The sequence below is a fragment of the Empidonax traillii genome, unplaced genomic scaffold, assembly GCF_003031625.1.
Source record: "Empidonax traillii isolate 1590-97213 ecotype Southwest subspecies unplaced genomic scaffold, ASM303162v1 scaffold214:size757588, whole genome shotgun sequence".
NCBI classification, from domain to species: Eukaryota; Metazoa; Chordata; class Aves; order Passeriformes; family Tyrannidae; genus Empidonax; species Empidonax traillii.
Genome location: NW_020955407.1, coordinates 715,391 through 727,379, shown reverse-complemented (window position 1 = coordinate 727,379; position 11,989 = coordinate 715,391). Strand labels below are relative to the sequence as shown.

Genomic DNA, 11,989 nt, shown 5'->3' with positions numbered 1-11,989 from the left:
TCCAATGTTGTGTTTAAATTGTTTCAGTTCTCAAAAGAACTTCATCTGTATCTGTAAAAATATTTGGAGATTGAAAGATTCATAAGTTCTCCAAAGGACTAAAATAACCTTATATTTTAGAGTGAACTAAAATGTATTTTCAATCAAGGAGACTATCTTATGAAAAAGGTTTCCAAATATGTGTGAAATTTTGCTTTCCAATGTGGCTTGTCTAGATTGTGGGGGGAAAAAGAAAAAGGTGGAATCACACTTTATTGCTCAATATATATTATTGAAACTGTTTAAATTCTTACCTTATTGTGATAGGGACAAGTATACCCTTGCTAACAGATTCATTGATGGACACAGTCAGAATGTTCTGAGAGTTTCCACAGCTGAATCGAACAGTTGGTTTTCCTTCCACAAGATACAAGTGAAGAAACTGTTCTCCAAAATTCCTTTCACTAGCTTTGAAAACAAAAATGGAGATAGTCACACTTCTGAAAGCATAGGACCTCAAAAAAACTATTTCACAGTACTGGCACACCATCACCAACCACAATGCCGATGTGACATTCAGCACTCTTTTATCCATATATAGGACTCTTCTCGAGTGACTGTGAGAAAAAACCCCAAACTCTATATCAAATGATAACAGTTAAAAGTAAAAGAAAATAACTGCAAGACAAAATTTACTTAATACCACTGTAGTTGCATAATTCTTACAGAGATCTTTACATTCATGAAGATGAACTTTTCTATATATACAGTAATATCAGTAAGATGACAGAGGTGACAATAAAAAAAATAAATCACATTCATTCAGATTTTCAAATTAATTATAGAAAACAGAAATCATAGAAACCCTTTCTTAAGGGTTGGACTTTCCAAACCACCTGATTCTATGATTCTGATCTGATTCTATTACAATAACTTTAAGGCTATGAAAAATTCACCTTTCCCAGTTGATGATACACTTCAGACTTAGTGAGAACAAAAATTATCTATGAAACATCACTCATACTGTGTTATTTGCACAGCTCAAACTAAGAATATGCTTGAGTTCACTTCCCCAAAATAGTATATTATAAATTGTAATGAGGACAGCAAAATATTTGTATTTAAACAATCAATTGGCACATCTACAAAAAAAAGAATTGACACCCAGAAGAGCAAATTATATTGGCTAATTTTTTATGAATTTGCCCTTTGAATTTAACTGTATTTATTTCTGATAGAAGATAAGACACATTTCCTGTTTACAATTTTTACTCTCCTTTAAGACAAACTGTTAAAATGTTAATCTGCTTTTTTCACTATGTTTAACTGAAGTTAAAACTCAATAGCTTAGCCATGAAATTGAATTTACTGCATATATTTGTTTGATGTACTGCCACCTTTGTGTAGGAGGCCCCAGGTCCAGCATGGGTATCAAACTCTGGTATTTGGAGAACCCCAACTGTGGAGTGCTGGGGGGATGGGTGTTTGTGTTGAGGAAATGTGTCCCTGAGCTAAGTGAGTAGGAGGTCTCTGTGGTGGGTCAGAAGGCCTGGAATCTGGGCTGATTTTCAACAGCTGGGTAGGAGGGAGTCCCAGTCATGGAGCTGTTGGAGAGAGCCACAACTTAGAACATCCCTTAGCCTTTTTATTCTGAAAGGTAAAAAGAATGCGAGTGTACTTGGGACTTAGAAATCCTACTAATTTGTAAAGAGAAAATTATCACCTTTAATTTGCAGGACAAAACAAAAAGGAAACAAAAATCTTTTAGCAGATAGAGAGAGGCAACGGTGTCTGCAACTGCCTGATCATTTCCTTTTGTCTAGTTCATAGTATAAATAGTTCATAACATAAACTCCCTCCTTGAGAGCAGCTTTCTAGTCAACATAGCATTTCTTCAGTCTGTTACAAATCCTAATGACCTACTGAAAGTCTTTTATGCCTAGAAATATTTTGTATTCTGAACATCTAATTAAATCCAAAGCTATTTTAATTTGACTGGGTTTTATGCCTTTAGCTTTTATGATTTCCTTCTACAATAGTCCAATAATTCTCTTTCAAAATATATTACCCTATCATTTTTAAGAGTCACTGCTTTTTAACCCTTATGTAACTGATTGTACACACATATTGAATCATTTCTTTCCTTATCTTCTCCTCTTCCTGCACATGCTGTTCTCCCAGTGGGTCACTCTGTCCACTCACATTGCCCACTAGTGAAAACTTGGAAGAAGGTCCTCATTATTACTAGTAAATTAAAAAATCTCAGACAGATCCCCCAAAAGCAGAATTATTCCTTGAAACCTCAGTGAGCACTACTGCTTGAAGTCCAGGGAGTGCTTTTAAGTCACACTTACAGGCGACTAATAGCATTCTTCATATTATTTGCTAGGTGGTATGAGATCCTTTGAAAGGAGAGTTCTTTAAATCTTTCTATAGTGAACATGGGGAGACAATGTGAAAGAGCATATACTAGCTAGCACATACGGTGGGAAGCTACCTTCAAAGCCAAAGCCTGAGTCCTAAACAAAACAGTTGAGTTCTGGGAACAGACAGAGGTCAGGAACTTCTGAAGAAAAAATCTTGTTGAGTATCAGGGGTAACACATATTGATCTTAGCAGAAATTATGTGAGGGGATCAGGTTGAAGAAACCAGATCTCAGCAATCATCCTTCCACAGAAACTGCAAGGTGGAAGGCTATTTTTGTAGTTCAGTATGATGACAGGCAAGTAGTCACTGGGTTCAAATGGCTGCCTATCTAAAAAACAGATTTAAATTTCATTAAACTATGGGGTGATACTTTCTTAAGCTAAAATATATTTTGACACAGAGGAGGAATATTGTGAAATTTTCCGCTTGAGAATGCCAGCTGAAATGAGACAAATAGACTACAACAGAAATGCCTGTAGTGCCCATCTTTAGTCTCAGAAAAGAAAGTAGAATATGGGTAGATCTGGAGAGCAGAGTTTCTGAGCACACAGGAAATAATTCAGAAGCACAACTTCTGAAAGTGGAGCTGTTGTCCTTAAGGAATGTTATAAACTTGGGCTGTGATATCTGAAATCCAACTGTCAGAAGTTATAGACTACCATATATAGTAGGAGTTAAACAATCTGTCCTTGAAGGGATTGTGAGCAGCATTATGCCGACTCGGTTAAAAGTGAAAATGATGAAGTAAAACTTTACAACTGAATCAGGTTTTTATGACCGCTTACAATTCGTGTTGCTTTGTGACTAAATATCACAATTTGCTTTGTCATGTTGATGAAATTAAATCACGTAAACAAGTAAAATCTTTAAGGAGTAGAAAAAAGAGTGTATGAATGCATACTATGTTCAACAAATAAATAGTTCTCAAATGATGACTAATCTTTATTGGAACAAATGTAATAGTTGTGTATATATTAAAACATTTTCTCCTGACGTGTTTAAACAGAAACCTTCTCCCATTCTACCAACAATTTAAACATAAGGTAACTACAAAAAGGCCAGACAGTTTTAGTTCATTGACTGTTGCCATTATTATATTTCTTAAATACATACTGAAATAATGAAAACATTATATTTTTCTTTATATTAAAACAGATGATGGTTTATAATCTACTAAAAATAATGTGCAAAGCCACTCCTCTTGCGTTAGCTTCTTTGCCTCTGACATATAAAGTAATTTTCTATAAATCTCATACAAGATTCTATGATTTTATAGTATCTTATCTCTTTCCACATGTTTCTAGCAGGTAATCTATTTTTGGCTGCCTCTACAAACAACAGTTAGTCCTTAGGATTCATTACTTTCAACTAAACATGGATAAAATCCTTGCAAAGAGGATTTTATAAGGCATCATATAGGAAAATTATTTTCAGGAACAGTGTGGTATGATTTAGTAAAGTGACAGGCCTAGCACATTTGCTGATTCTCATACTCTGCCCACTGCTTGGCCTATTAAGTAGGCTTCTTTTCTATATATATTTTTTTCTTATATATATTTGTGTATATAATACATAATTGCACTAACTGCTAAAATGTATTTCAACAATGCATTGAAATTTTAGAGCATTCACTACTTTTTATTTTATGATTCTGATTTTAATAATCTTCTTGTGCATATTTTCTGTTTCAAACCTATTTGTATATCATTAGCATCTTGTCTGAGGTTTCTCAGTGTAACTAAATGTTTACTAGTTATCTGCCAGAGAAACAGACATAACCTCATCACCACCTGGTAATAACAGGTGTGTTTGTAAAATGTGTAACCTGAAAATGGACTAATTTAAAAAAAGTAATACAAATCTGTAACTATTTTCTAGTAAAATACATCTCAAAGAAGCAGATCACTATGATATTCTTCCTATTAAAAAAATTATTTTGACAAAAAGGATTTTTGCTTTATGAATGTCTAAAGCTTATTGTAACCTTAATTATGAAGCTATTGTTAAAATGCATGTATTAATAGAATCTGAAAATTTGGGGAATGTTAATGCTTTTAATTTTGCAGTTCTTGTACCTAGTGAGTGCATAAGCCTCAAGTTACTTTCTGCTGACAGTTCATTCCTCAGATGTTTGATGGCAACATAGCTTCAAAAAAGCAGCAGTAGAAGCACAAGTTGTACTACTATTAAAAAGAGAACAGCTGACAACAGCAGCTCCTCTTTTGAAGTTGTTAGAAGGGAAAATGAAAGAAAGAGCAAGGACCAAAAAATGGAGATGAAAGAAGAACAGAGGGAGCATGTGAGGGAACTTGCAAAGGATATCTTATCTGACAGAAGAGCTTGGGGCCTGCATACAGAAATAATTAAAATAATAGACACATGGTGTTCATTCAAAAAACACTAGAGAGATTTTTATTTACGAATTTATATAATATTGTATTTTAAATTTATTTAAAACTAAATAAGAATATTGATATGGACAATAAGAACAAATATTTTTATTATTTGAAAAGGAATCCAATTACCAGAGGGACAGAGAACAAAAAAAGAAATAGTAAAAAAAAAGAAAAGAAGCTTGATAAAGTCTAAGTAGAATTGTAAAGCCAAATAGCAACTAATGTTAAATACAGCATTAAAGTTCTACAAGATCTGCAGTCGTCCATCACTTTCTGTGCCTGTGTTTCACAGCCAGCAAGAGATCCAATTTTTTTTTTTTTTAGCTTAACAGAAATCTAAGCTTAGTAGAAAACCTATTGGTCACCAAAAGAGTGGAGTTTTCAAGTTAGTTGAAGTCCCATTTCGGGGATAAAAAGGGGAACGGGAATGCATGGTATGTTGTATGGTGTGTTACTGGGAACCAGTGAAGAAAAAGTGAGTGAAACAACTACTTGAAAACATGTAAAAATTATTCCAAGGTCCTGTAGCTACCTCAGCTCAGTGTTACGGTGAGAACTGAACTCGTACCGTTCATCCTTATCCTCCCTTCTTCCTTCTCTCTGGGTTCAGGAAAGGACAAGCTGTGACACTGCCCATGGAGGTCTCACATGTGGGTAGCTGGAAAGTGAAAAACCACATGGTTTTCCACTAATACCATTCTATCTTTCCAGAAAGTGGAAAGACGAATGTTCTAAAGAATGTGAAGTTCTCAAACACTGCTGTAACAAAATCTCTACAAACACCTCAGAAACACCATATTCACAATTTTCCACAGGCAGTATGATGGAATAGCTGAACTGCTATTAGGTTACATGATTTAGAAAAGAAAATGGAGGGTTTTGTGTTTGTTGTTTTTTTTTTTTTTTTTTGTCACAGAGATGCTTACTTAGGGCTTATGTGTCGACAGCAAGCTTTACTTTAACTTTGGCTGAAAGCCAATTACTTTGCAGTGATGAGACAAACAAAATCACTAAATGCCAAATATATTCAAAGTACTTCCAGTGACCTTCCTTGAATTCTCCTTCAAGGGTGAATAACTCCTCTTGAAATTGAAATAACTAACAAGTATAAAACACTTCAACATAAAGAACTGCCACATAACCACTTATCCATGATCCTTAGCAAGTTCTGTGGCACTGTAGCTTAGGCAGCTGCAACAAAAGCCCAACTATAACACACAAGGACTCAAGATACTATTTTGAAAAGTAGTAAACATAAATATTCCATTTGGGAGGACAGTGTTTCACATCTAAATAAAATATAGTACAAATAATAATAAAAGGCATAACCAAATAATACCATGAAGCTTATATTACTTTTAACCCTGGCTTACAGATATGCATATATTGCAGATAAATTCACATATGTTACTGCTATATTAATTTAAACTCAACAAAAATAATCAAAATGATTTATGGTATATCAAAAAGATTTCTCTGTGTAGAGAAACCCTAGGAAGCTGCAGGGAACTGAGAATGCTCCTAATGATTTTGCCTACCTGGAGTAAATTTATCAAGTAAACATATTTTTCTATTTCTTCTTGGGTTCAGGAAGAAATCACCTCACTTTCCATGTTTTCTATTTGGACAGAAATTGCAAGATAAAATATACAATAAAATACTCAACTGGCAGAGAAGGCTGTTTTTTCTTGCTGACTAGTGACAATCATACTTCTGTCTAAGTAAGTTTATGCCATATATTGAGGAATGAAATATGCAGGCAAGAAGCAAATTTTTTATGTAGTATTAACAGGCATGCATCCAGGTCTGGAATTAACTCTCTGGGGACCACAAAAGAATCCTCTGAAGTGTGAAATCACGGTAAATACTGTGAAATATGGCAAAATTGCAGAACTTTAGATACCTCTGTAAACCAAGAATTCAGAACCAGGATCAAAATTTTAATAAGTAAGACTCAACCCAACTCTAGAGAAGCTGTTTCTCTGTAATAAGTTGGTAAAAACTTCTTCAATATTTGTATTTTAGAGCTGTAACACTTACAATTGGAGTCGTATGCTTACTATGTTCTTTTCCGTCAGGAAGCAGCATTTTCAGTTGTAAGTTATGTTTTGCTCAATGAGTCATAAATTAAAGAACTTTCCAGAGGAACACAAGGAACAATGGCTAGAATTTTATAATGCATCATGCATTAGAATACCAAAAGGCTTCTACTGCATTTTAATGAACTGTTTTGCTTTTGAAGAGGAAATGCCATCTGATGTACACTAAAGTTAATAAGGACCTGAAGGAGCTAAAACTGATACTTAGCTTCAAGTATCATTGGTACTCACTGTATAGGATTGTGCCATTTAGAGAAGTTGTTTTCACTGTCAAGTACAGAGTCGTCAGATTGCTTGTTTCCTGCCCAGATGCAGTCCTGGTCTCAGATACAGATGTCAGAGAAGGTAGCTCCAAATAAGAATTTCCAGTGAAGGATGGAAAAAACAGTGTTGTGTCTGAAATGAATAACAAAGAGATAATTTTATTAATTTATTACAAAATAAAGTAATAAAATGCAATATAATCAGTGAAGCACATTTTAAAATATCCATTTTTCTGTGTACCTGTGAATAGTGTAATCAACTATTTTATTCACTGAGCATGAAGTATTCAAATCAAATATGCAGAAAATGAAAATGTTCTAGCATCTGCATGTTACCAGAAGTGAAAAGACCACTATAGGAGGAACTACAACTAAAAGATGCAATAAAGTTCAAAAGATTGTCACAAATTTTTGTCTTTACAGATGTGTCCATGCAGAACTTCTGTTCTATGATTTCCCTATGAATTACTTTTGGTTTATACTTCTAGATAATAAAAAAGTTTTCTTCATTTTGAAGATACTCATATGTTCTGAGCTTGAAATTATGATGAGGATGCCATTGGGCAATGCATACATTTTTCCGCTAAACTACTCCTGTCTTGGAAATGAATGTTTGCAAAAGAAAATTTTAAACTACGAAGGCTTAGCATGCGCAACATTTATTGCATTAATTACTTTAGTCATTATAGTTTGGGTTTTTTTTACCCTATAGCCATGATAATAATATCATTAAAATAAGGAAAAATAATCTAAAGCTAATTGAGGCAGAGTGTCTTCCTGATCCTTTAATATAACAATATTTCTTGAAGACTGCCAGAATTCATCACCAGGGATATGAATAAGGAACAAGCAACAAGAAAAACAGTCTGAGTTCAGACAATATTTTTTCAAAGAAAATTTTATTTTAATGAACTGGTGATTACACATAGGCATGACTATACATGGATTTTTTTTTTCAAAATTTTTTCACTGTATTAATTTTTCGTTTCTTTGTGAATCTGATTGGGCTTCAGAAGAAAGGACAAAATGAAATCCCAGATAAACAAGCATGTGTTGAAGAACAGTATTAAAAAATACCTCACACCTTGACAGCAAAAGAAAGTCAGGATGGAAAGCAAGAAGAAGTTATGTTTCTAAGTCATAGGTCTGGAAAAATCAGGATTGTTGGAGAAATTGAAAAAACTATGGGATGAAAAACTGCAGAAGAGCAGGCTTGGGTAGATCTTGTCAACGTCTGTAAATACCTAATCAGAGTGGGTAGAGGTGAGGGAGCCAAACATTTTTCAGCAGTGCCCTTGACAGGCAGTGGGCACAAATCAAAATCCAGGAACTTACATCTGAACACATGAAAAGTCTTTTTCACTGTGAGGGTGGTCCAACACTGGCATAGGTTGTCCGGAGAGGTTTGTCAAGTCTCAGTCCTTGGCGACTGGGCATGTTTGTGAGAAACCTGCTCTAGGTGATCCTGCTCTGCTTGAGCTGGTGGTTGGACAAGAGGTCCCTTCCAACCTCAACAAACTGGTGATTCTGTTATCCTTCACAGAGAGGTTCTGTGCAGACAATCTTAATTTTTATTCTTCAGGTGCTGTGCCTTCAGAAATCTCAGTGAAATCCAATACTCATAATACAGTGCTACATTGTGCAGCTAAAGCTCTTAAAAAAGTCTTTTATTGGGCAGTTTTCAAAAAAACGTACTCAATTTCAAGGTTAATTGTCCGCAATTTATTTTCTACATTAAAAATAATATTCTGCGAAGGTTCTTTCATCTAGGTGAAGGAGAAGGGGAGAGGAGAAAGAAAGAGAAGGGATACCTGGTCAATCTTGAAAGGAAAGACAATCTCATCAGTCCTGTCAGAGGGATAGTTTCCTTCAAAGGAGAGATCTCCCATCAAGACTTAACACTTTTCTTAACACACCCTGCGACCATTAGTCCTGTTTGCACTAATGGTCAGCGAAAAATACTGAGAAAAAACGCTGTTTCAACTGTAGTGTCTACACCTGCAGTGCTGTGCCCAAAGCAGCCTAGGTCTCCATCCCCAGAGTCGTGAAGTCCTCTCAGAAATCAGTAAAAGAGATACAGCAAATACAGAGACTGAGTCAGAGACAAATGCATACTTGGCCAACAAAGCCATCCAGAATTGCCAAGATGTAGAGCACATCCTCCTCCCTACGGAGTGCAAGCTATTAGCCTGCTGATCCTTAACAGTCATTTTCTGCCCTAAAGCTGTACAACAGCTGCAATCTGTTGAGAGTCTACAACATCAGTAAAGAGGTCACTGAGAGCACAGGGATTAGTCCTCTCCTTGGATGAAGGGCCTAAGTGGGAGAAAACAGATTAACTCTGTGTATTAAGAGCCTAAAATCTAGGTTTGTGATGAAATACACAGCTAAAATACTATGGGTAAAGCTGCCATTCTGAAAAAATTTTTCCTCTTCCCTCATTCTACTAAACTCGTAATTAGCAGAAATTAAAGTTCCATGCAGCACAGAGCATGATTGCACACTGGTAGATTCCATGAATCAGAGCCAAAGAGGGCATATGCTGAACTACAGTAAGCTAATAACAGGAATACTATCAATGCCAGCTACAACTCCATATAAGGCTCTACCACAGTATTTTTGCACTGTTTTCTAACAATATTTACAGATCTTCGTATTTTAAGATGGTTGTTGGCAATAAGTAAGTAATTTTGTATTTAATTTCACAGGACAGGTTAACAGAAGAAATAGTTACTTTATCATACCCTGGGTCCACTATTTAACACTGTTCATGACCACAAGGGACAGTTCTCCACTCGGGTGGTGGTCTCCAAAGTGGAGTGCACCCTGAGGTGTCTCAAGACAATGCACTGGGCTGCAGAAAAAAAATAGAATTGCAGTAGTACATATAAGTAATATATAAATAAATGCTTACACATACATTAGTGGCATGTCCTCAAAAATTTTTCACTGATGGAGTGTTCAATTAAAATGGTTTAAGGTCTTTGAGCAGAATGTAACTTTTTGAGATATTACCTGTTACTATAACTAAATAGAGACAAATGTGGCACTATGCTACTAGAGGATAGTGAGAAAGCTGATACAGTACAAATTCTCAAAGTCATACAGTTCTTCTAAACTCAGCGTGTGCCGCTGCTTAATAAGCAAAAATGGTTTAATAAATTTTAGTACCCAAACTGTATTTTTAGATATGTAAACTTGATAAAACTTGACCCTACCTGCATACAAACTTCATCTTTTGATACTAAAATACGTCAGTGATCAGGAACCAATATAACATAATAATAAAATAAATATACATGAAAGACTCTGTAAGTACACAGAACAAGCAAACACAAGTAGCAACAGCTTCCTAGATCTCAATCATGGTGGAAGAAATAAAAATTTTCTAACTTACACAGGAGTAAGGGGAAGAACAGAGTTTTCCACTGCTAATAAAATAGAATCAGTCTGTTTCCACTCCTACCTCTAATTTTCCATTTGCATTCTTTGATTTTTATGACAAGTTTGGCTTAGTATTGAATTTTACTGAATTCTATTAAAAATAGTCTTTTCAATGTTGAAGATGGTAAGACTTGTCAACTGCGCCAGCCATCACTAAATAAATTCAAACGAGAAATAAGAAGTAATTTTATCATCACAAAATCTTATAAACAGAAGTAATACATTCATATTCTGGTAGCAGAGATCAGATCAAACATCTGACTAACCTGTCTACAATCTACAAGGTAGATAACTTCATTGCATGTCCTTGGTCCTCCTTAATAATGAAAAGAAATGGGTAATCCTTGAATGTAATTCTCCTGACTTAAACCTGCCTATTTCTCTCTACTTCAGGGTCACTAGTTTAGATGTAAACACGTACACCAGCAATATCCGAACGTAGATGAACAATTCTTACTCTTGATGTTTGTGCATCAGAACTAAATGACCTGCTGGAGGATTTTCTTCAGGCAAAACCAAATTAATACAGCAGCTCTGAGTTGAGATGTTAGAGATGTGAACTGAACATGATGTCAGAATATTTAGTCAGGGGCTTAAACTCTGAATTTGCTGTTTGCATGTTTCAGTTACAGTGGTAAACATCCTCTTGCAGGTATCTGAAACATAGACAGATTCTCTGCTTATTCTTCTTATCCATCACTTAGAGAATAAAATAGAAGCACAGCTGCAAAAACTTTGCTGACTGCAGCGGTAAACCTTGTCCATATTATCAAGAATGGATGTGTTCCCAGCAGCCAGAAAGTCAGTTAAGCAGCAATATCAAGGGACTGATGAATATATGATTTGCTCTATCCATCTCATCCTCACAGGATATCCCAGGGAACCAAATCTAACTACCTAAGAGTGATGTATTCTTTTATCTCATGTTCACGGTGTGAAAAAAATCAAAGTGAAATAAATATGATGCAGAAAATTCCTAGGGATTATGTCTGGGACATACAAAATCTGACTTGGGTGTTTCATAAAGCATCACATACACCTACAATAGTAGAGAAATACAGTAACCATTTCCTATTAAATAATTGATTAGTTGAGTTCAGCTGTTTCAAGACAATAAATATGAAACAAATCTCACTCTTTCTGCTTTCATTCATTTCAATACACAAAAGCCTTATGCTTGCTGTAACTGATTTCCTACATCAGGAGGCAAAAAATCCTTATGAAATAAAAAGTAGAAGTCTTCTTTTATCAAACCAGCCTAGTGTCATGTTGATAATGCTCTTTGCTATCAACTAGGAGTTCTGAATTCAGATGACTGACTTAAACTCTTACTTTTCAGATTGCTAGAGGCTTTGAATGGCAGAAAGATTATATTTAATT

General features: G+C 35.0%; 1 protein-coding gene across 1 annotated transcript in view; it reads right to left on the bottom strand.

The window, feature by feature from the left end:
- Positions 1–293: 293 nt before the first annotated feature.
- The window catches only part of LOC114059280 (protein eyes shut homolog), a gene marked incomplete at its 3' end in the record, with an annotated part of 607,760 nt that continues 596,064 nt past the window's right edge, over positions 294–11,989 (bottom strand). Inside the window, exons 37-38 of the mRNA XM_027887535.1 lie at positions 7,134–7,298; positions 294–447 (exon numbers count right to left, since the gene is read on the bottom strand). Of these exons, the coding sequence (XP_027743336.1) occupies positions 294–447; positions 7,134–7,298 (319 nt within the window). The remainder of the gene's footprint in view (positions 448–7,133; positions 7,299–11,989) is intronic.